Source organism: Lonchura striata, chromosome 2 (assembly GCF_050655825.1).
Source record: "Lonchura striata isolate lonStrDom1 chromosome 2, ASM5065582v1, whole genome shotgun sequence".
In the NCBI taxonomy this organism is placed as follows: domain Eukaryota; kingdom Metazoa; phylum Chordata; class Aves; order Passeriformes; family Estrildidae; genus Lonchura; species Lonchura striata.
The window spans coordinates 26,275,320-26,301,370 of NC_140704.1; the positions used below are offsets into that span (position 1 = coordinate 26,275,320).

The 26,051-nt window shown below is 35.3% G+C and overlaps 1 protein-coding gene across 3 annotated transcripts in view; it reads left to right on the plus strand.

Annotated features, from left to right (window-relative positions):
- Positions 1-22,389, plus strand: part of NXPH1 (neurexophilin 1) — a 137,895-nt gene extending 115,506 nt beyond the window's left edge. For all 3 annotated transcript variants that reach the window (XM_021538349.4, XM_021538350.4, XM_085567333.1), the window contains exon 3: positions 20,448-22,389. In XM_021538349.4, the coding sequence (XP_021394024.1) occupies positions 20,448-21,209 (762 nt within the window). In that variant the 3' untranslated portion in view covers positions 21,210-22,389. The remainder of the gene's footprint in view (positions 1-20,447) is intronic.
- The last annotated feature ends 3,662 nt before the right edge of the window (positions 22,390-26,051 follow it).

Here is a 26,051-nt window from a genome sequence, read left to right on the forward strand (position 1 = left end):
CTGGGAGCCATGGGGGAGATTACTTTGTATTGTTGCTCAGTAATGAATAACAGGCTGCAAATACTGAGGTGGGTTGGAGGTGAGAGTGCAGAAAGTCTCCCCTTTCATGAAGAAACACATTCTGCCTAGAGAAAATGATGGCAAAAGTCTGGTACACTATTATCCCTTAGTGCTTCTGTTGTAAATAGTTGCAGTAGCTTCCTAGACTAAGCAGATTCTTTTTGCCATCCCATTGTCATTGCAGGCATCAACTGATCACAGATGCCAGATCTGCAGCCTTTAAATCTTCCAAGTCAGACCTGCTTAGTTTGCTGACAAAAAGAAATTTCCCAATTCAGTACTGTGGAGTCAATAAAAATGTAGCTGTGGCAGAGCAAGGTGCATTCTCTGCTCCCTGATGTACCATAATCATCAAATTGTAAGCTAAGATACAGTTCCAGAAATAACGTTGCTCCTAATAGTTGATGTATGAAGCGGAAAGAACATAGTTAATTTGCAGAGGTGAATTTGAGCTTTCATGTCCATCAGACAGGAAAATCTGGTTTTGACTTCAGACTGAGAACATTTAAAATGGGAACTTCTGATGCAAATATATATGGAATGCAAAGAAGTGTTTATATGGTCAATTTTCTATCCAGATGAACCTTCTTATTTCTTCCTGTCAGTTTTACTGGGACTTTGTATTCATTTCCTTGCAGTTTTTCCTTGCATATTTTTCTGACTGTAAATTTTTTCATGGTTTCTTGTTTTTACAGAGGTCTTCTCTGTCTTTCTGTGTGAGAAAGAGCGCCTCTTTAATGACTTAATATAGGGGTTACAACCCAAAAGACAAAAATATGTAACTTTCATTGCAGTATTAAATTTCTAATTCTTATTCTAGTCAGTGTTACTGTACAGGTCTTTCCCATAGAAGCAGTGACTCGGGACAACATCTAAACATTAAATTTAGTCTTTAAGATATTTTCAGGGACTGCACCTTAAGCTGCATCCCTCCAGGCCAGAAGTGTCATTTTTGGATGTAGGAAGCTTATTGCAGTGGAATTTAAAATGTAAAGTTGAGTATTCTTTAATAAAAAAATCCATGCTTATGCTTTTTTTCCTGTGATAACTTTTTGTTGTTGTTTATTCATAAGTGGTCTAAAACTACCTTGAATTTACATCGTGGTAAGGATAGGTGTGTTGGCTCTAACTGTGAAACAGCTGATACAAAAGATACAGTACCTGAATCTTTTGTGATTACTTGCTCAGGCATCAGTGTCATCACAACTAGCTGGGAGTGCAACTTCCATATGGCCACATTTTTTCCTACTTAGATGTCTGTACCAAGATGTGCTGCAGAATCTTTGGCTGGTTCTTCATTCTTAGCAGATGGCAGGATGGAGCCATGCATAATTGCCTTGAATACCTTGATACCAGTGTATATTTTTTTCAGAACAGGCTATTCTTGGAGGTTATAGAGGGTTTTTTAGAATGCTGTCCAGCAGCTGCAGATGGAGTAGGCTGAGAATTTCTGGACAAAGCTCTTTTTGTGAAGACTGAAGGTGCTGACAGGAAATAGCTTGGTGAATTTGAGTTTCAAGTCTTCTTAAACATATTTGTTTGGTTCAGAAGGAGCTTCTTTACTGCCAAGAAATGAAAGAGGAAAACTTCTGGGTGCAGAGCAGGTGAGGTGGTAGTATGCCCATCTCCATTTACACAGTTGGTTGTTTTTTGTTCTTCCAGTACAAATCTACTTAAATGTTGGCCATAAACCTTGGCTGCATTTTAATATTGGCTGTGTACTTGTGATCTTTCTCTACTGATGCTTAAAAAGGGCATTGACTCTTCCTTTTATTTGATTTCTGTCTGGAGCTATAAAATTAATCTCCCAGTGTCATGCTGCAATGAACTGTGTCAGTGGAAGAGAGATAAGTTTCATTTTTTTTGCCTTAAAACTTCTTCCAAAGTTACAAAGAGTTGAGCACATTTACTTTCTCTTTTCAATTTTAACAAAGCCCTTGTCTTTTTTCTGCATTTCTATTTTATCCATGTCATTTTGATTCTTTTGTTTTATACTTCACATTTTTCCAGACTCTTTTTTCCCCCTTCAAGCCTAGTTTATAGTCTCTGACAGGATTCTTTCTATGCTATCTGCCAAAACATCTGTTCCTTTTCTGAATAAAAAGCTTGCTTCTCCAGAATGTGTCACACGGGTCCACATCAAGTATAAACCTCCATTCCTCTCTGCAACTCTGCCAGTGATGGAGTAGCACTGGGAAGCTTTGCATTCTTGTCTGTCCTGTCTCATTTTTCATTACACCAAATTCAGTAGTGTAGTGGGGCAAAAAAAAAAAAAATGTATTTAAATTTACACATTTCCTTTCAAAATATGCTAGTGCTTATATGTACTTTCTATTTTTAATCTTGCAATTACTTTCTGAATTTTTAATTGAAGCAAATACTTATTAACTTCAAATTGATTCTACTTAAAAAAAACCCCCAAACTTATATTGCCTGTTCTTTTCTGCCAGAACCACATTTGAATTACTACTCTCACTGAAAATCCAACACAACTGTCCTTGATTCTTCTTGGATTCATTTTGGCAATTTTACAGTTTTGCAGTCAAAACAAACAAAAAAAAAAAAATTGGGTTGCCATGATAAAATTATGTAACTTTCAGTACTTTGGTAATTCTGATGCAGTTGACCAACTTGCTTCTATTGTAAAGTTCTTAGACACATTTAGAAAAAATGCAGTATTTCAAAAGAATATTATTTTTGTATTGTATTCCCACAGATAATAAGATTAATGTAGCATTTTATAATTGGTCAATACTAGTATTGAATAATTTAAATATTTTTCTCCAGTATGGATAAAATATTTATTGTTCTCTATGTTGTGAAGTAAAGGAAAAAAGTGTTTTTTGTATGTATTTGTCTGTGTTATTATTTGCTCTTGATTTATTGCTGAGATCATTGACCTTGAACTATAACAATATTAAGAAGATGAATACTAAGTTTGTGGTGAATAATTTTAAGTTCCTGCCACCTTTGAGCTTTAGTGTGGTAAATAACATGACATGACAATGGATAGAAACTTCCCTCTGGACCGCATCTGATTCACTAATTCAGCCCCCTGAAGTTTTAATTAATTTTAAAATAAATTAATGACTATTTTTTTGCTTTTTTTTGGTCTTTGCCAGAAATATCTTCATTCTTTAGAGGAAAAAAAAAAAAAAGTGCATTTCCATTGTAATATTTGTAGTAGTTACTTAGGGGTTTCCAGTGGCAATCTGGTATGGGGATGGAGAACACATTCTGTTTTGTTCCCTCTCTGCCAGACACAAAGAGGGCTTCTCCAGGTGGCAGAGATTTGATAAATGCTGGGAAGCTGTGTAAAGAGAATTGCTAAGGAAATTGAATTCAACCCTTCTCCATGGCTTGATCCCCCCTAGAACAGGTGGCCTGGCACGCTGGCCACAAGTTCCTGTTGACTGCCTCCATCCAATACCTCAGTACCCTCGTGCTGGGATTTGTTTGTGGAAGCTGGCGAGCTGCCTTCCTGGAGGAGCTGCAGAAAGAGGGCTGGGAATGGTTCAAAAGTCCTGAGTCTTTCATGGCTCTTGTGTTTTGCTGATCCTTTGAAATGCTTAAGAAATTTGATGTGTGATTTTCTAAATGAAAGTTTATAAATACTTAGTCAAAGAAATATTTTCCACACAACACACATTCTCAGCCAGCTATCTGTGAGGACTTGAATGTGTCTCTTGCCAAGATCTTAGGGTAGAGCGAGTTTTTTAATTTTTGGCTTATACTGACAAAAATATTTATTTAAAATAATTTTTGTTAGCTGTGTAGGCCTGTCTTTGTATGACAAGACAGCAGAAAATGGGAAGTGTTCTCAATCCTGAAAAATGTCAATTACTCATTTAATAAGTTGCTATTGACTGGGCTATTCAGTAACTGTGTGGAACAGATTAGAACTTCTGTTTATGACAGTGTAGTTCAGTAGTAACTCCAGTAATGTGCAGTCAATGATTCTATTTTTATACTAGAAAACCAGCATTCTCTTTTTGTCCCTTGAGGTGCAACCCATGTGGCTGGAGGCCCATCACACTGAGAGGTACCTTTAATGTGTTCCTCTGTGAAGCCTGAACTCAGTTTTCATGGGAAATTACCCTCTCCAGCGAACTACAGTGATTTGTATTTACTTTAGAAGATCTACGTTTTTCAATGGATAAAAATGAAGAGAACAGGGCTCTGACATTACAAAAAACTCAGTATAGATCTCTATACAGACCTCTGTTTCCTGAACCAGTAAGCACAGAGCTGCATGGTGCCCCAGGTAAGGTCTACTAATAGGTGGATTTAATTACCTGCTGCACAACTTCATGTCCACACAGTTTGTCTGCTTTGAGGGACCTTGCTAGTGTTTCTGTCTGAGATATTAATCAATACAATCTCAGGGAAGTAGATGCTGCATTCCAGTTTGCAATGGCAATGCCTTCGAAGTATTACAGAAAAGTAAACATAATGCAGTACAGAAATCTTCAGTCAGGTTTAAAACAGAAATGTGGTTCTAATCTTAGTTATAGATATGACCCTCGATCCTGTAAAAAACCAATATATATTGACAAACACATGTAAGAGGCATGAAACTGTGTGACAGGCTATAACAGTACTAGGCACTGATATTTACAGAAAAATTATTATCAGTTTAATGTGATTTTAATATGGATGAAAATTTGCAGGTAGAAGCTTTTGTTCTTCTGGTTTTAAGCATTGCATTAAGACCTGATTTCTTCTCTCTTAGTTAGCAAATGTTAGTCTGAAATATAACTGAATGTAGATTTGAAAATACTCAAGGAGAAAGTTTAGATTTGGAGATACAGAATTTAGAATAACCTAATTGTACTCAGAAGAATGATTAAAAGAAAATGTTCTCCATTTTGTAACTTGAAATTTGAGGAGGGGAAAAGCTTTTGTTCCTTTTTTTTCCTGTATGATCCTTTTTTAGAATGAAATTCAACACAAAGTGAATCTCAGCTGGTTTGGAATTATATTACCATCTGGGGAAAGATTTTGAAACAAGCCAAAACCAACAGATTTTCACCAGCCCCTTAAGAATTCTAATTGCCAGGAGCTGGGCATTTCTTAGGAGCAAATTGACAGTGCGGTAGTGTGAGTCTGCAAGATTTGTCTTGGCTGCAAAGCCTTTTTGGCTGGAGACACTTTTTTTGATTCATGTAGAATCACCTAGAGCTCAGCAGATATTTTTAATGTTTCTAGTTAGACAGTTTTTTCTACTTCATCTGGAAACTCTGGCCAAAGCTGCAATTAACATTGTCAAATCTGAGTGTGTTCTTGCTGATGTTGTTGGTTAAAGGCAGTGCTGAACAGAGAGGGTCAAGCTGCGTGCCTTGGGGACTCTGTAGTGTACTTCGGAGTCCCTCAGTAAGGATTAGCAATTAAATTACTAGTTTGAGTCCAGGAAAGGTCAAGAGTGATTAACAATCTTTGTTCCATTGGTTAGTGGGAAACAGATGTAAAATGAAGTGATGATCAAAATCCAATTCCTAGTAGATATTTTACATCATAGACACCAAACTCCTAATGATCCCTTGTTAGCAATCTGATTAGAATGGACAGTAATTGAACAGGCATGGAGAACCACCATGAAGCTTCTACTGCCATTCTCCATAACCAAAATTATTGCCATTTTTGGTCTGAAGGACAAGCTGAGAGTTTCAGTCTCTCTGTCTGAGATTTTTGTATTCTGTTTGGGAATCTTTTACCCTGAGTAATACCAAATCATATTTTGGACCTAAAATAAAGATGAAAATTATCTGAAGGGCTTTGAATGCAGAATAACCTACATTTTAACTCTGGAAGGTTTTATTTGATAATTTTAAATATATGTGGTTGATCCTCAGCTGGATTAATCTGACATGGATCTGCTTAAAAATTAGTTAAGTAGTAGTTGGTGAACCTGGAAAAAGATCTGATTCTGCATTACTCAAAGTACACAATCATATTTAAGGTGCACAAGTAGTTTTAGAGAAAGTATAGCAAAATTATGTGTACTATACATATAAGGCCTGCCCTTCTTTTTCTTGCCATCAAATATCTTAGGATGAGGTGAGAGGTTGTATGTTAGTGGCTTAGAATGAGTAAGGGTTTGAGGCTGTGGCTTAGGCTTCAGGCATTTGCCTAGGGTTACTACCATGATATAGCAAAACTTAAAATTCCAAAGCTTTGTATTCTCATACTCCTGTAATTTGTGATATAATGTCTTTCTTGCAAATATGATATGTTTTAGATCAAATCTGTGTACGTGCTGTTCTCCATGGAAAAGCTGTTCTGAAATTACCAGGAAATCTGTTCTATTAATTAATCTAGGAATATTGCTGGATTACACTAGATAAAAAAAAAAATCTTCCATATTTTGGAAATAAAATCCATAAGATAAATGGACAAAAAATTTAAATGGATGAATAAAAATCTTATAGTATCATGTAATAAGATTGACTCTTTTTGCTGTTCTATGGTCTCTTGTCTTAGTTATCTATACAGCAAACTAAGAAAGAAAACACTAAAAACTGAATAACTTGAAAAACTTCTTCTGGTTTCCTCTAAGTGTATAAAAATTATATCATTAGATTTTTATATAATGAATTTGAAACAATGGAAAAATATTCTTGTTATTCACTAGGTAGCTTATATTCTACCCAGAGCTGGTGTTGATTGGCTGCTGAAAGATAAAGGGATTCACATTTTGAAAGACATTTATAATGTCTTTCCAAATTGTGAATCCAATTTTATTTCTTTTTTGTTTTTCTTTTATAACAACATTGCAACACAACATTCATACAAGACATGGGTATGATTATTTTCACTATCATCTTTTGGCAGAGGAACAAATCAAACATTTCTCATTAACAAGGGCAGTTTTTCCTGCTCCTGTAGAAAACTAGAACCACCTAATGGTCTACAAATGGTTTTCAGGCTTCTTGTTGACACAACTTACTTCAAAGCTGACTTTGTTTCCTTGAGCTTGCCTCCTTTTTAAAGTAGCATTACGTATAAATAATTATTGGAATTGGCCTTTTCATTGGTACATACTGGATATGACATGGGAAAGAGAAATCCAGAGATTTGTACTAGCTCTTAGCTCTGCAATTGAGTTAGGACACCACTAATATTTCTTCTTTATCTTTGCCTTTGTCAAATCTGTTTCAGTTAGAAATCTTTCTAGGTCAGTGGCTATATATGTTTAGCTTCTAGTACACCTTAACCCTGACCAGGGAGGTCTGTGAGCATTGCAGTAAGAGTAATAATATATATAACAATAACTAGAGGTTATGAAAGGATGCCTATTCTGAAAATACATTTAAGAGAAACACAAGCAGGACTGTCATTTACTCTTTGAAAAATTGAACTGCTAAGCATTTATATTTAAATTAAATGCTTTTATGAGTTTATTGAATATTATTTAGAAAGTATATTATAATGAACACGTTACCTTCTGCTTTAGAATGAGGACATTATTGCTTTTTCATATTTATCTTTTGTATCAGCATTTGGCAGGTAACAAACGCAATTTGCTTGCTAATGTTAAATTGTTTTGTACTGCTGCTCAGCCACAAAGATATGGAAGGATGAGACAATGTAAAAAAGTTATTTGCACTTTTGGGCAGACAGAAGAATATAACAGTGATCTTGATCTGTCCTTGATGAAATGTTTATTCTATGAAAGACAAAGCACTTAATTCTTGTCTGAATTACTCCACTGAAATCTTGTTCATGCAGGAGGCTGCATGAGTGGAAATGGAGAGAGAATTGGCTCAAATATTTCAGTGTGATCAAGATGTTGATGTTTAGAACTTTCTGAGATCAAAGCAGAGCAATCTCCATGTATCAGTCAAAAAAGATGAAGGCTTCCTGAAACTTGATGTGAAAAGTTTGTGTTTGCCTATCCATCTTTTGGAGTCCACCTCATTTCCTAATTTGAGCAGATTTTTGGACAAAGAATGCCTGATTGTCCCTGAAACCTGATTTTTTTTATACTATAAGAATATGAAAAGGATCTTGAGTAAGTAATGAAGCCCAAACTTGTAAGGATTCCAGATTAATTGTCAGACCACAGACTCCAGTGGTTTCTTTAAATTTAGAAAAAGTATTCTGGCAACCAAAATTTGCAGGTATCACTTTAGTCTAAGCCTAATTGGTTTTGATAGACCAATTGAATTTTTTTTACATACCTGAGAAGTTCTTGGGATACAAGTTCAGAGCAATAAATGTTTTTATTCTTTATGTAGGATAAGTTATGTAATTATATCATACTTTATTACTCTGCAGTAATTTTGTTACTGTGCAACTTAAAATATTTTTGCCATCAGCATTTGGAGAAAGCTCATAGGTGGGTAGCACTATATCATAATCTGCCTGTAAGACTACATTTTTTCTAGTCACCCTGTCTAGAAATGCAGTGATAGATCAAGACACTGGAACTAGATTTGAGTTGAACTGGTAAACTGAAAATACACTTTATTTGCATTAGAATTGCTGCAGTATTTCTCTTTATGACCTGAGTTAGTACTTATTGCTAATTGGAAATATCTGGATCTTTTATGAAGGCTGAAGGCTGGGAAAGTCTCTGAAGGGTTTATGAAACTGGTATTATTTAAAAAAATAGAAGTCTTTCTCTTATTTGAAAATGTCCAGCCAAATTCGCAGGCATAAAATAAATCCCAAAGATGTAAATTTACTAAACCTTGGACTGTCTTGTATTTTACTTGTTTCAGTACATCTTAACAAGAATTTAAACTGATGTATCAGAACTACTCAGGAGAAGACTCATAACTCCCATAGACAAGTTCACAGTGCTGTTCATCCTAGAAGCTGGCATGCTGGAGCCAATATTCATGTATTCTCTTCCTAAGTTTTTTGTTACAGTGTGAAAAACTTAGCAATGAATAACCTCCTTCAACTTATGTGTCAATGCCCAAAGGACTCTTAACTCATCTCAATTTAAATTAATGACCTTAGTATTAGCAATTGGACCATGGCTCTCATGAGCCAGCTATTTGCATATGGAATTTGATTAATCCTGCTGGCTATCAATTTTCACTTTTAATTAGGTCTGATACTATTGCAGGAGAAAATTTAAGACTACTATCAGCAGTGACAATGTTGATTTTCTGTTGAGTATTCTATTCTGGTTTTTTTTTGGCTGTGGTAAATTCCTTGACAATACCTGTCTGGATCAGCTCCAAAAGGTACCATAAACCTTAAAACAAGTCTGTGCAAACTCAGTGATAGAATATTAAGAGTTTATAGGATGTAGAGAAATTTGTTTATAGTATCCCCTACCAGTACTCAGTATCTCTACTTCTCTTAATGGCATAATAATCTCTTGTAATGCAGCATCCAGAGCCACATAAAGACCAACTCTGTAAGCAAGCGTGGTTAGGACTTTTATTGAGGCTGCTCTGTTTCCTGCATCCTGACAGAGCAAATGTACACTCATGATAGAGTGCTGCTCAGATTTGGATCAAGACTAAATTTTGCCTGGATCCTGTAAATATGTAACATGTGGTATCTCCTGATTTCCAACAGGCCAATCCATATTTCTTTGACATCTTTGCACTTCGGGAACATTGCAACATGTTTGTGTATGTCATCGCCAGGAAAACAATGTTCAGCACTTGGCTTGCCTAGTAGAGCTGGTGCCCACATGCTGCTTACCACTGAGCATACCCCTGTAAGAATTAGCAGACCTTGACAAAACTATCAAGAAAATCTCAATAAAAATTAATTGAATACACTTGCAATAGAATAGCTGCTTAATGCTTCCCTTCCTTACTACAACAATTTTAAAGAAGTATACCTCTTTCCTCAGAAATTAATTTTAATAAAAGTTGATATCCACTAACCAAAAAAAAAAAAAGAATGATCAATGCCTATCAAGCAAACACAGTTAGAAAGGCAGTATCTGGTTAAAATTCAGTAAAGAAAACCTTCTCTGAGATCACAAAAGACTTCTGAGAAGTTAGTATGTGTATGCAGCAAGGGCATAAGGTGAAGATGAAGGCATAAAAGCTAGCAGGGATATGCCAAATATTGAAACAGCTTCCTCTAGGTTTTTAAAATGCATTTCCTGAAGTATTCAGCTGTTTGTAATCAATGAGTAACTCATGGTGAAGAACAGGGAATTTTATTGAAAGGAATTTGTATTTTTGCAATAAAATTTCTTGCACTTGTGGGAGCCTTTTTTTCCCCCCACAAGCATCTCATGTAGATATAAAATTTCTTTGTGTGGCAATGCGCACTCTGTCAACATCAGTGGGAGTAAAATTTCCTCAAATGGATCTTTGTTCAAATTCAGATTTCTAGGAAGCCCCCATGAATATCTATGTGGAAAGTGACTCAGCTGTATCAACATTCTAGTGCTTTTCTCTGGAAAAAATATAGCATCAGACAGAGGAGCAACAAACAATTTGGGTAGATTTAAGTTTATTTAAATTTTGCATTGACAGTGGATGATTGGAAACATCATGTAGAAAATGAACAATATTAATAGAGTATGTTAATAGTGCACAGTGGACTTGTCCATTATATAGTACCAAGATATTTCAAGTTATAATATTTTTTACTTTCTTCAGAAGATATGGCTTCTCATATGATAATGGATATTTTCTTCAGTGTGTACACGAAAAGCAAACTATAGTGTAAATTTTGATTAAAATGTTGTTCTGTGGTCTTTCACATAAAATCTAATTTTATTTAATATTACTTTCTACATGTATGCAGAAAATGGCAAGCTAATATTAATAAAAGAAGGCTTACAGGAATGTGGAAAAAGAACAATAGATCCCTGTCAAAATTTATTTACCTAGCTAGACTTTCATTTCAAAGTTAGCAGACTCTGTGATACTGGCATAATACAGGGATCTTAAAACTCTGTTAGACATTTTTAACCCACTTTAATTTATTCCACGGTAGTTTAATCCCCTGCTGAACAGAGACGGGGTGAATTTTCAAGAGTCATAATCCACTGAAGTAAAAAATCTGTAATGACAACATGGACAGCAGGCTTCAAGAATTTAGTTTAAATTATTTCCAAAAATGTTAAACTTAGGGCAAAAGTTAATAGGATATTTCATACAGTTATATTTCAATCATTTTCCAAATCTTTATACCTTCACTTGCATCTCTGCCATCAGAAATACTTGGGCTCAATTTCTGTTCTTTTAAGGCAAAACCCAGAAAGCTGTAAAATTTGAATGCAAAGATTTTCACAGGTTATTGTAACTCATTTGGTCCTTCAGTTCACAGAATTTTATATGTGATAGCATAATATATTCTAAACTGAAAGAGAAATGACATTTTACAAACTGAACACCTTCCATTTTGTCTTAATTGGGCACAAAAATTAAATTAAGATACTTTATAACACCCTGTCTTCATCCTTCTGCTACTCTAGGATTTTAATGATTGACTTTATTGGTGGGTGAACATTCGGCCCACAAATTGATTGGGAAAAGTTCATGCATTTCCTATGTACTTGAAACCTACAGTTTTACACCCTTGCTTGACTATACCTTTGGAGCTGCCTAGTTCTCGAGGTAGCTGTAAGTCAGACAACATCTTATTTTCTTTAACAAGGAAGCTCCTCTAGTGCCAGCCATAGATGTTTACAGCTTTGCCTGGCCTCAGCAACCTGGCACCAAACTTCTGCCTGAACCCCATGGGAAAAATGCTGCCTCCTTCCTAGGTTTTGTTGTGTCATGTTAGACCAGATTTTGGGTGGCATCAGATAAATCAGATTTGGGAGGCTGGTGACTTGTTCAAAACAAGAGGATGAGAAAGTTCTGAGAGTCTGAAGTAGAGATGAGGTGGCAGGGTGTTTCACATGGTAGAAGATTGATCCAGAAACAAACAAGTGCTTGTAAGCAATACTTATGGAAAATTAATAAATTCATAGCCACACCCCCAATTTAAGGAGTCTTTGATCTACAAAGGCTTGAAAATGAAAAATATATTCTAGTACAAATAGTATATTCCTCCCCTCATTTTGCATTCCTTGATAAAATCAACATTTAGCTATTGTTGAAAGCATGGTGCAAGGCCAGATAGACTTCCATTTTGACTTCCTAATTCTTTTGAACTCTTAAATTAAATAGATAATTGCAATAATTTCATTTTTTTTTCCTCTAAAAGCTACATGTTTGGAGAGAAAACAAAGCGTTTTTTTCTTTGAAAAACAACAGTGACAGCAGTGCCTGTCTTTGCTCCTGATTTCCAGGAAAAGGGTGGAACAAATTGTAGGGCTGGCTTTTCATCGCTTCCTGATGTGGTTCTGTAATTTTGGTTCTTGCTTCAAAGGTTCCAGTTTTATCCAGGCAGCTAGAGAAGGCTGGATGTTTAATTCTGGGTCTGATTTCCACTCTGAAAGTTTGTGAAAGACTAGAGAAAATCTTTCTATGTATCTAACTGTCACAGGGGAGAAGGGAGCACTGGCAGAATGAAGCAGAGAAAAAAAAGGAGGAAGAGAAAAGTATCCATTAAGGCACTGCTACTAGAAGAAATGTCTCTGTAATTACAAAGTCTGATTGATTTAAAGTACCTATCTGTCTTAGATGACTAAACACTTCTTAAAAGCCTACTTACTAAACAATTCTTTTAGTCACTCGTGAACGAAACAGGATCAAGAAGTCTAATTTTTCAGATTCTAAATACTTGTGAAAATTTTTCATGTGATTAAATCAAACTCAAAAGACAACAGAATAGTACAAATCCAATGATTTGTAACCTTCAGATGGGGAATTTCCTCTGTCTAAAAGGAGGAGCAATACTAATAAGTGTGCATGCCTTGTTGTAGGAGCACGGCGTCACTTCATCAGCTTCAGCATGCTTACAGATGTATAGGGAGAAGTGCACTTTAGCAGGAATGGAGAATTTCAGAAGGCATTTACACAGAGCATTCATTGCCCTGCTTCCAGCCTATAGCCTTTGGATTCTCTCCACAGAATTGTCTCCAGGGCAAGTTATGCACCACAGGTCAGATTATCCTTGGTTACTATTGGGCAACTAGATGAAGAGCATTTATTCAATTTGGAAAGTTCATCAACAGTTCATGGAGGTAGAGGACACAATCCATTCTGTTTCTCTCTTGATTATGGAATAGGCCTAGAATTCCAGGTGAAAGAATAGATCAGTGAATCCCACCCAAGATCATGGGCTGAACTGACAAAGAATATGATATCATTCAGGACCTAACAGCTAGAAGGCCACCAGAGTTTTTCATCAGTCTGTTACCATTCACAGGGCTTGTGGCAGAGTCACAGCTTAGTCCACAGTACAGGAATGCAAGGGAGAGGAAAATAAAGGATTTTTATTGGGACCTAACACTTAAGATGCTTTACCATCTTTGCATTTCCTGAAAATTGAGACTTGCTAGTTTTCAGATTTATTTATAAGGCAACTTACATTGTGTAAAAAGCACTGCAAAACTGTAATTTTTGCTAGCTTTTTTCCTTTGCAGAACAGCCATTCCAGTAGCTATATATTTTATGATAACAACTGTTAAGAATTAAAATGCACCTAAACAACGCCGTGTTGCCACTGTTTTATTAGTACCCTCATCTTTCTGTGGGTACAAATTTTCTAATTAGTCTTTGATGCTTAGTCAGATCTCAAAGAGATATCATCTGATACAGGCAGTGTAATTTCAATGATGTTAAACTTTACTGAATTTATATCAGCTGTTGTCAGCTGAATTTATATCAGCTTCTTGTCTTGCATAACTGCTGTTGTGTGAATGATGAGCAAAGCTCAGGTAGCTACATTTTTGATTTAACAAGGGCTATTTGAAAAAAGAATGATAGCTCATAGATTAATACCAGAAAAATACAGAATTTAAAGCTGAGCAGAGCAAAGTTAATAGAAGTATTCTGCATTTTGTGATTCCTAAGGATGCTCTATAAAAAAATTGCAGTAACAATGTATGTGAAGTTCATTTCCTTAACCTAAAGATAGTAAAAAAAAGTTATATTCCCTCTGTGTTCTGTGTGACAACAAATTATAATTTTTTATGCTTAAATGAGTGATCCAAAGTGATTACTTTAGAAAATATTATTAAAACCTTCAGATACTTCTTTTTTATATCGTTAGTAATCAGTTCAGTGCTCTTTTATGACCAAATCCAAATAAAACACTGACTTAGTAGAGAAAAAAAGACTGAACAAATAACAGAAGGCCATATTTGCCATCATACAGGACCGTGGATGGTGCCACATCCTGAACAGCATGTACCATTTTGGTCTCCTCATTTTAAAGACAGAACTGGGAGCAGAGAAGGACAAAAAGGAAATTCAAAGGTATAGATATAGAATAACTTATGTACAAGGATTATTTGCATGATTCAGGAGGCATTTAGGGCTGGAAAAGAGATCAGTATCTGTTTACTATTATGAATAGATATAGCTGAGGCATGTACTAGTGAGCTAGAGGGAGGCTTCCTCATGCAGCTAGGAATCAGCAAATTTTCCACTCAGTGGTATTTGTAGGAAAAATATTTAAAGCATAGCAACAAAGAGAAATAATGAGGAGCATGGGAAATTTGGATAGAGTCAGAATTTTCCACATGAATGTTTCTCCAAAGAAGGTGTCAGGAACCAGGTTCAAAACAAACCATAAGAGGAAACAGAGTTGTGGAACTCATTACTGAAGTACTTTATGAGTGTTAAAAGTTTACAAAGGGTCAAAGTGAATAAATGCACAGAAAATCAGTCTATTTAGAGTTACTGAAACAGAAAACTCATTTGATCCTTCAGTTCACAGATTTTTATATGTGACAACATAATATTGTAAAATTGAAAGGAAAATTATGAAACAGAAAGCATATTCAGAAATATCTAGCAGAGGAAACTAGAATTATTGGACAGTTGGGAAGAAATTAGGGGTCTATAATATGCTTGCCATGCTCTTGACCTTCTCCAGGCATCTCTTATAGTTACTATTGGAGACAAGATGATTCTTCTAAATGAGTCTTTGGTTTGATCCTGCATAGCCACTTTTGAATTCTCACTTGACACAATAGATCATGGGTTACTGTCCTGTTTATCAGACTCATTTGAGTTTGCAGATATTGTGAATGACCAACACACATCCTTACTTTTTTAATGTTGTACACCAAAAAGGTTTGTAAGTTAAAACCAGAGAGGCCTGTTTATGTGAAATATCCATGTATGTGCTTTTCTGTTTTCAGCCTTCCTTTCCAAAGTGTCCATTTAAGAGATACAAGTCCTTCAGTGTGTTTTACTATCTTCCATTATAATAATATCCCCATTAATTTGCATTCTCAGTTTTTGTTTATAACCAGATACCTGAAGAATATTGACTTTGACTTTTCTGGGAATTATTCACTGAATAAAATATTTCCATGCCCCTGGTAACTTCATACAATGTGTAGAGAGCTGCAGGAAGAAAAATGGATCTAAATGGAAGAGTAAACTGGGCCTTGTTTTCCCTCTACCCATTGCATAAACAGGATGAATATAAGAATACTGGACTCATTGACCACTTTCTGTGTGCTGCCCTGCCTTGATAATAGTCCAGCGTATTGTAATGTCCATCAATACTCCCCTGCCTTTGTTGTCTCTGAGATATCTTACTGAGGAAAGAAAATTCTGAATTCTTTTATACAGAGCATTTGCAAACACAGTGCTGCCAAATTCTTACAGTGCTATGCCAATAAAAACAGTCTTGGTTTTTTATTAGTTATTTACCTGGAGAGATTTTCCACCTTGAGTATTAGATTGTTGGTTTGCATTTTTATTTGCTCTGAAGTAGTCATATATTCAGGGAAATAAATGCATAATTTCTAAACCAGGACTGTAATTATAGGTAATGAACTGTAGAAGAGCTAAAGGAAAAGAATGAGAAATCAAGATGCTTTCTGTACATTTTTGAATTAATATTTTTTAATCTCAAATTGATCAATCTTAAATTATTGTTAACATACCTACAGTTGATTTTGCACTGAGAAAAGGACCTAATTCACCAATTGAGGCCTTCATGGTTTCCTGAAATTCCTTTTTAACTTCATTTTCTCTGCTCCAAATATTAAGGTTTGACTTGGCAAAGAATTCATGGCTTAGTGTCTTGAAAGAGAACTCCAAAATTTCTGAGATAAATAAACTGCCTACCCTTTAGGAAGTCCTAAAATAACTACATATATTAATTAAAATATGCTTAATGAAGCTAAATATTAAAAAAAAAAATCATCACACTCAAAACACAGGATACAAAATGGAGTATTCTATTTTAATAGATTAAAAATTATTTACATATCAATTCCTGTATTATTTTAATGATGCTTTTTGATATTGTGCCCAATGAAATCACTGTCTTTCACTGCCTTTCAAAGAAGAAGTAGAAGAAATGGAATAACAATTTGCCAGTATTTGCTGGAAAAGGGTTGCCAGGCAGTAGAAAAGCTCCTGGTGCCTTTTTGGTATCAGTAGACTTTCCAGTAAAACTACAAGACCAGAACTAAATATCAGTCTGCCATGCTTAATAAGTGCTTTTCCAATGACACTTGTAGCACTAGATAAGCTCTTCTAAATTTTTTTGCTCCTAACTATTTTTCTATACAAACATTTCTGCCATCATCATCATTCAGAACCACTTCTAGCTATGCAGTTGTGGAGGAAATCCCCCTACTCAGCCCTTTTACAACACTGATTTATTGCACTGCAGTGGTGTTTTGGGTTAACACTGGTGAGCAGCTAAGCACCTCACAGTTCTTTGTTTACTTTCCCCCTTTTCCCCTTTCCCCAGTGGGATGGGGAAGAGGAACAAAAGAATAAAAGCAGAAAAACTTGTGAGTCAAGATAAAGAAAAGTTTAATAACTGAAGGATAAATAGAAGAAGAAGAAAGAAAAGAAGAAAATGATCCAGAACAAGTGATATAAAGTCAACACTCAACACACAACCTACTCCAGTGGGTAGAATGATGATCAACCAGTTCCTGAACAAAAGATGGCTACTTCCTCTAAACCCCTCTCTCTTTTAATTATTAAGCATGATGCTACATATTATAGAATATCTCTGGTGAATTCAGGCTCTCTGCTCAGTTGTGTCCATTCCCAATCCATTGTGCACCTCCCCAGTCTATTCATTTGAGGGCTGAGAGAGAAACAGGCCTTGGTGCTGAGGTAGACCATTAGTGTGGTACCAGCATTTGGGTCAAAACCCTAAACCACAGCACCATATGAGCTGCTATGAAAAAAATGGACTCCATCTTAGAGCCATTAAAATGGGGCCAAACATTTCAATGTTTCATCTAGGAGTGACATTTAGCTGTGGAAAAGGAGTCAAAACTGCTTGTAGTGAACTAATTGATAAAGTAGAATATGCAAATTTCTGAATCACATATAAGTATCCTTAGGAAAGAGAACAAGAAAATGACCATAGAATTTAGGTTGCTCTGTGTTTTGTTATCCACTTTAAATTGTCTCTTTTTCCACACACCCTGAAAAAATGTCTGTGTTTCATTTTCACAATGCTAAGTGCAAAACCTCATACTTTTGTATGGTGTTTTTTGTATTATTGCAACCTGGTGTTTGGGAAGAAGAGAGATTGAAGCAAATTGAATCAGTTGATGTGAAAGAACTACTGAATTTGCAGAAATTCTATTACACAGCAATTCTCTGTGCCATTGGGTGTGTTAGTCTCTGAGGATACTTTCTATAGCATAGAGTATACTAACAGCATATGAAAAAGCAGTTGGATGGAAAATGTTAGTGAAACACAATGAATTCTAGAGCTTTTTTTATTAATGCTTGTGGGCTGTTTTTATAGTGCTAACACAGACTTTTGACTAGTAATGGTAGGTTCAGGCCCTTACTCATTACTGCAACCAGTTACCCACCCTGAAAATCACAAACAGGGGTCTCAGGGCTAACTGCACAGCCAGAAATCTTTCAGGTATTACAAAATCAATGACAGTAGCAAGCAGTTGCATCTGTTAGACTGGATATGAAGCAGTATAGAATGCATGTAGCCTAAATCATCCATTTCCATGAAATACACTGGCTTTCAAAAGACCATGTATAGGATCAGTCATCAATCATTTCAGAAAATTTCCTTCCTTTCCTGAGTCTTCAGTTTCATATAGCTGAAAAAAAGAGACCTATTTTCAAGGTTTTTATACTCTTACATGGAACTGGTAGTCTAATCCTATGAAACATAAATAATTAAATGAAGAGAGGAAATCAAAGGAAAAACAAACTGTAAGCAAATTAAATAGGAGTGGTTAGTAGTCTGCATCCTACCTAGAGATTGCTGGTTTACTAGCTCTGCTAGCTAACTGCTTAGATTAATTGTAGGTTGACATATTCATTCTAGACAGGCAAATTTTTCCTTTTAACCACAATTCTTTTCGTATTTTGCCCTCCTTCCCCATATGCCATAGAAAAAAATATATTCTGAGTCTCTCTCTCTCCCTGTGACATCTTCATTGCTGCTTCATTAACCAGTGCACCATCAGTGCATTTTATTACAGCTTATCTCCTGGCCTACTGTGTTATTGCTAAGATGCAGCTATGAACTGGCTATCAAAATCCTAGTCCATGTTTTAATCCTTCTGTCCATTCAAAAGAGTGGAAAGCTGTCTCTTTGTCAAAATCCTGAATTAAATCCATATTTTATCTATTATCCTTACTGGCCCGACATGAAATAGATTGGGCAGGTATAGTGTAGGATGTGACAGATTTATTTACCTATTTATTTGCTCTAAAAGGCTGGGGGCATATCTCCTGTATGATCAGTGTATTAAGACAATTTAGACTGATTTTCTCTATGTGCCTTCAAATGACCTTGGAAAACTACTGAAGTTAATGAAAGTGTGTTTCAATTTCATGATTGTTAAGAAATGAAAAGGCCATGCTGTGATAGATATCCTCTGTGACATATACCTCCAGTTGTACCAGTAGGGAGGGGACATGATTTAAATACTTTCTGGTTTCCAGTGGGTTTCCTAGGTATGGAATGCACTCAATTCATATTTTACTGGAGAGAAAGATATAACTGCAAGTGTGATAGAAGCACATAAATCAGTGCCAGAACACAGAGGAATAAAACAAGAATATTTGGAATCTCATATATAGCCATGAAAAGGAAAATAAGAAACTTGATGGCCTCTTCAGAGCAGTGCAAATGTTAAAACATTGGGCAGTGTGTGTGGTGCAAATTTTAGGGGGAATGGGGCTACACATGTTGTCAGTCCCTTTCCATCCACCCTGCATGTATTCCACCCCTCCCAGGTACTCTTTGTCAGAGCTCTCTGCCAGTGCTGCACATTAAGACAGCTGTGAGCCTGCATCTGTTCTCTGTTTTCCACTCAATTAAAGCAAAGAGAAAAAAATATAAATAAGACAAATTGCTCTGACAGTAAATTTCGTGAAAAACTATGTCTGAAATATATGATTTTATAGGAACTTGGTGGAAGATTTTCTGTTCTTTTAAAATGTGTTTTTGCAGGATTTTTTTATCACTGCTTTTAAATTGGTGCCTCTGTTTTTCTTGTCTTTTTTTTTTTTTTTGTAAATATACAAAAAGCTTTCTGTCTTACAGAGATATCTATTTAATTTGGGGAGGAAATGGTGAAAAAGAAGTGAAGCAAGAGAAGAGAAATGCTCGTCATATTAGATACAGACAAGACAAACCAGTAGTTGATCTATAAGGGATTATTAGAAAAGGCTGTGACTCCTCCTGCATTAACTGATGTGGAGTACACTGTATGTACAGCTGTCAACTCAAAACTCATTAAAATTTTCATTATTCTGTTATTTATACCGTAGTTGTGACTCAAGACCCCAGTGAAGAAAATAGACCAATGAGTATTCATAAAAGGAGTAGGGAAATTGAATTATTATTATTAGATTCATAATGACATAGAATCCAAGCATGGTCAGGCTGGCACCACCAAGGCAGCACCCTGTCAGTGGACTCCAGGGGCAACAAAAATAAATGAATGCATCTTTGATGGTGGAAGGCACAGCAGCCTCGCAGACTGAACATTCAAGCAAGAACACTTCACTCTGAGATGCCACATACAGCCTGAAGGATGACAAGACTGTGTACCTCAGTTATTGTAGAAATTCATTACACACTCATCACGTGCAGACATCATAAGAGACAAATAATGTGAATGTCTGTGATTAAATCTGAAGGCCAATTTAAAAAAACTGGCAAAGGAGAATTGGCTAATATCTACTTGGAAAGTGGAGGAAAACAGACATTTCTCTTTTGGTTTACTGATTAGAGAGGTACAATTTTATTTCTCAAAAATTATTTATCTATGTTTAAGAAATGTGGTTATTTTGGTCTCAGGTGGAAATGATGGGGTTTGTATCACATAGCTCAATATGTCGTTTCTTTCTTCTTCCCTTCTTTTTCAGGTTACCTGTGCAAATTTAACAAATGGAGGAAAAACAGAACTTCTAAAATCAGGAAGCTCCAAATCCACACTAAAGCACATATGGACAGAAAGTAGCAAAGACTTGTCCATCAGCCGACTGCTGTCACAGACTTTTCGTGGAAAGGAAAATGATACAGATTTGGACCTGCGATACGATGCCCCAGAAACTTATTCTGAGCAAGATCTTTGGGACTGGCTGAGAAACTCCACAGATCTGCAAGAACCTCGGCCCAGAGCAAAGAGACGGCCCATTGTCAAGACTGGGAAATTTAAGAAAATGTTTGGCTGGGGAGATTTTCATTCCAACATCAAGACTGTGAAGCTAAATCTGTTAATAACAGGGAAAATCGTTGACCATGGCAATGGGACGTTTAGTGTTTACTTCAGGCATAACTCCACTGGTCAAGGGAATGTATCTGTGAGCCTAGTGCCCCCTACAAAAATAGTGGAATTTGACTTGGCACAACAGACAGTGATTGATGCCAAAGATTCCAAGTCCTTTAACTGTCGAATCGAGTATGAAAAGGTTGACAAGGCTACCAAGAATACGCTCTGCAACTATGACCCTTCAAAAACCTGTTATCAGGAGCAGACCCAGAGCCATGTGTCATGGCTTTGCTCCAAGCCCTTTAAAGTAATCTGTATTTACATTTCCTTTTATAGTACAGATTATAAACTAGTACAGAAGGTGTGTCCTGATTACAACTACCACAGTGACACACCCTACTTCCCTTCAGGGTGAGGACCAACTTGTGTCTGAGACTGAAGCCTGGGGAATAAAAGAGTTCGAATTACAGGGCTGTAACCTCAAGGAGGAAGGCCACATCTATTGCCTGGAATGTGTCTACCTGCTGCTGCTGATGTCAAATGGCTGCAAATATGTTAGTGGAAAACAATCTAATGTATTTTTTGCCCAGTCAGCTCCATGTATCCATCTAGGTGTAAATCACTATGGATTTGAAATAAAACCATTACACATACACAGAGACACACACACACTTTTCAGTGCACATTATTGAGATTCCTGTTAAGAAATCTTTCATTGTCTGATATCTAAGGATTCAGCATAACCTATCATCAAGCAAAATGGATTAACTAGACAGTACAAGGTTTCTAAGGCAGACTGTTATGGAAATCTCCTTGAAAGTCCTTTGAGTATATGCCAATCAATAATCCCCACTCATGCATTCTACTGCTTGGAGCAGCTGTACTGGTAAATAATACTGTAGGAAAAAGTACTTGTTAAAATGGGAAAAAAGTGTGTTTAGAGTTCAGTATTCTGTATTATATAAGCACAGTAAAGTGTCGTGACTTTTCCCAGCACACAGTAGGCACATTCGAGGTGGTGTTGGTGGCTCTTTTTCCACAGAGCAAGCCTGTTTCTAGTAAAGATGGGCAAACATTTGGAATTTACATGTGAGCAGACATTCTGGTTTAATGTTTCTCTGACTCTTTAAGCTCTGATTCTTTAAACTTGTTTGAGTTTAGGCCAGTTAAACTACTTAAAAACTGGAATTGATCTCTAAGAAGGAAAATGCATAGTGGAGAACATGTAAGTTATAAGTGGCTGTCTTATCTTTATTACAAAATATTGTAACAAATTCAATATCCTAGTCTTCATTTGTATGAATGGTTTGTATTGTACATAATTTAACCAGTGTTATTTGAGCTGCTTATTAATATTAACTTGTAATTGTCTCTCTGCTTGTTATTGTTTAAAACAATCAAAGAAATGAAGAATCCATTTTATCAATGTAGCTGTAAACTCCATTAAAAGACAGAACTATGTACAAAGCATTTATTCAGCTAAAGTATTGTTGAAAGCTATACATATACGACATTACAGTCTGTCTGTATTTAGATATTTTATTTCCAGAGGAAAAAAATGAACTGTACATAAAAATAAAAAATCTTAAAGTTGAGTTTCAATATGTACTGTGTAGATAGTAGTTTAAATAGTTCTGATAAGTGCGTAATGCTCCAAGTCCAATATGATTTTCAATATTGTCTCTTTGCATATGTACATATATAGACATCTATTTATGAATTTGTGTGTGTGCATATTTGTGTGTGTATAAGTACATGTGTGTGTGAGTGTGTGCAAATACATATATATGTTGAATACATAAAACTTTCTTGAGCCCTTTTCCTAGCAAACAGATCTTATTACTGAAGGTCTTGCTAGTTCAAGCAGAAGCCCCCACTCCGATAAGAAATTACAGATGCAGGGCTTTGTTTAAAATGAGTCATTATAATTTAGAAGTGGGAACACATAGAGCCACTCTCTGTGTACAAAGGCCTGTCTTTGCCTTAATTTTAGCCTCCTGTGAGGTACTGATCTCTATAGAATGAAGAGATCCCTTTTTATGGTACTAGGGAATTTTCTTCCTGTAAGAAAAAGCTCATAGCTTTTTTATATATATATTTTGTGGATAGTGGCATACTTTACCCCCAACATCCAGAAAACCAGCAACAGTAAGAAGTCCTTGCCTAAAAGAAGGCTTCCCAAAGAACTCAGTATTTCATATAATGTCTTTCAGAATTATCATTCCTGGAAATGTTTTCTTTCCCCTTCCACCCTTGCCTTCATATTCTGTGCTCTTGGGTCACAGCTGCAAATGCAAATATGGGTCAGCTTCCAGCTATGTGCAGCATTATGAACAACTTTTCCAAAATCCCAATAAACACTCCACTAGTGCTTCAAGAACAGAAAAGTTCAAAACAACTACCAGTTGAGGACCTCTTTTGCTGAAATGTGCAGAACATAAATGAAAATAGAACAAAGAAAATGGATAATGTTATTGAAAGTAAATGTTTTCCCAATGATGTACCAGTAGGAGACTTTCATATTATTATTGCTTTGGCTTCTTTGAATAGATATGCTTGTGGGAATTTCCTCATTATGTATGACATTTCCCAGGACAAAACTGTCACCCCAGACCATGTCTAGATTTGGAGAAAGAAATTTTCCAAACCATGTAGTCCATATTCTGATCTTATTCAGGAATATGCTGACACATAAATTTTGTTTTCTTTTGACAGGGATCATGATTAAAGTGGTAGTGTTTATCCCTTGTGCTCTATTAAAAGTAATTGTTATGAATACAAACCATAAATTACTTTGTATTGTTGCCAATAATTATATCTTGGGTCTATTAAATCAATGGGAATTTTGCTATTGATTTCAAAAAGTTCCATTTAATAGTATGTAGAAATCCGGTGTTAAATATGATTAACAATCTTAGCAATCTGTATTACAATTGAGCACTATATGGTTCATTTATATTCCTGGGAAATGGACGTGAAATACTATTGCTGGTACAATTTCATTATTTTCTATATTTTTTAAAACTTCTCATAAGTATATGAAACATATACATTCTATTAATATATAAATATTTGTCCACTTTTCAGGTAGCATCCATACAAAAAGGAACTATTCATGATGCAATGTTTGATCCTATTAATTGTGGTTGTTGGCATTTTATCTGCCTCTGTCACAGTCATTCATACTACTAATTAGTCTTAAGCCTTTGAAGAATTTGCTATTCTTCATAAGCATTGTTGAGTTTGAAGTTGAAAGAGTTCTTTTGGTGATTGAGTTGTAAAACAGTGATTTAATACTGGAATAGATAATTTATAACTTAGGTGCTCATTCATTGCATTTTATTCAATCTATATGGGAAATATTTTGTGTTTACTAACTTTGTTAAAGAATGTTTTTGTTTTGTCATTTGGAAAAGGATTTTAATTAACATGAATGTGTTAAGTCAGTTAAACAATGTATGTATGAGTGTCTGGGTCTTGCACACGAACAATGCCTTAATGGAGTGCTAGGCCAGGTAAATGTTGCCACAGTATAACTCACTAATTCTAGGAGTAATAAAGATGTATATCTCTAAAGGTATATTTTTAGGATTAAAGAAGACTAAGTTACTTATTTTTAAGAAGTGAAGAGACTGTTTCTGTTCACCTTTTTTTTTTTTTAACTTTTAAGTCATGCTTTGGCTCTTATTTTCACTTCATAGAGAATCACAGATAGAGATATTTTATTGGAATAAATTATTTCTGGTGGAAAAATACATGGATCATGCACTTGAGCAAGTATCAGCATATTAAAATTGCATTGCATGGATCAGTGATATTATTTATGTGTTCAGTTCCTGTGCTTTTTAAAAAGAACTCCAAGATCTAGGAAATGGGTGGTTTGCAAAAAAACCTGCAAAAATCACTGATCAAAGTTTTAAAATGTGGTGGGGACATGTAAGTCTTTCACTTGTTAATTTTATCAAAATATTTCAGCCTGGGGCAGAAAATATACTGTCTTCTCTCCTAATGAAATCACTTGTAAACTTTTATCCCTTTCTCCCTTCTTCCTCTTACACTGATAGTAAGCAAACTAATAAATTCATCTTTACACATTGTTTTTCAAAGTTTGCCCTTACTTAAAAAGTAATGATGTCAGAAAACATTGAAAATTACTGTAGTAACTTACAGTAAACTTATAAATATTCAAACTCCACTTATAGGAGAACAGAATGAAAGTTTTGTAGTGTTCTGATACATGTTAGCACAGAAATTTAAATAATACTATTCAAGTCATTTGGTCGGAGGGCAGTTTAACTATGATTAAATCATGACATCCTCATGAGTTCTGAATGCTGTGCTGTAAATTGCAATTCTAGTAGAATATCATAAACTACTCTGAAAATTATGTGTTAGAGAATTGTGGAAGAAAATGGATTAAAAAATATCTGTGAAGCTTACAGTAAAACCTAAAGTGTAGACAACTGATCTGAAAAATTTTTCTTCAACAGAAGACAATGAACCTCAGTCTTGGCATCTTGTAGGTCCTCCTCTTGTCCTTCCATGGCAGAGGTAGTAAAATTGAATCTGACTGCATCTAATAAAGGAAGAGCAGCTTTTCTCCAGTGATTTGTACTTAACTGAAAGTCTTAGGACTGCTGGAGACCTCAAATGGCTGCATCAAGGATCTGTTGTGCTAGGAGCTGCATAATATATAATGTATAAAATATCTATTTGGGAATGGTTTGGATGCCAAGAAGTCCTAATTTCCAAGACAGTGTACAGCAGAATTTTTATAAATAATATTTCCATTATTTTTCTTTTTTTTTTTAATGGTCAGTATCTTACTAAAATATGATAAAATTTGAAGATTAAATAATTTTCTGGATTAATTTGACAAAATAAATATCTATGGATATGGTTTACACCTTTTACTGCTTGTAAGAGGAACACTCATTAAAAATAAACTGTCATATGTAAATATGAAATAAATTTTGGGACTGTGGGAATATTGTATTTCCTTGAGTAGTATACACCTGACAATATGATCAAATACTTGTAACATTTCTCCAAAAACATTGATCCATCTTGTAGTTAAAAATTACATTTTCTCAATGTTTCCTGTATTTTGTACTAGCAAGCAGATTACTTTGTTTTATACAGGAGTATTTTCTCATTGGAGAATATCTATACAATTTTTTAATTCTGTTTGAGGGACACAGCTGGTGAATCTCTGCTTGTGCTTGGACTGATGTCCTGTATATGACATACATAATTT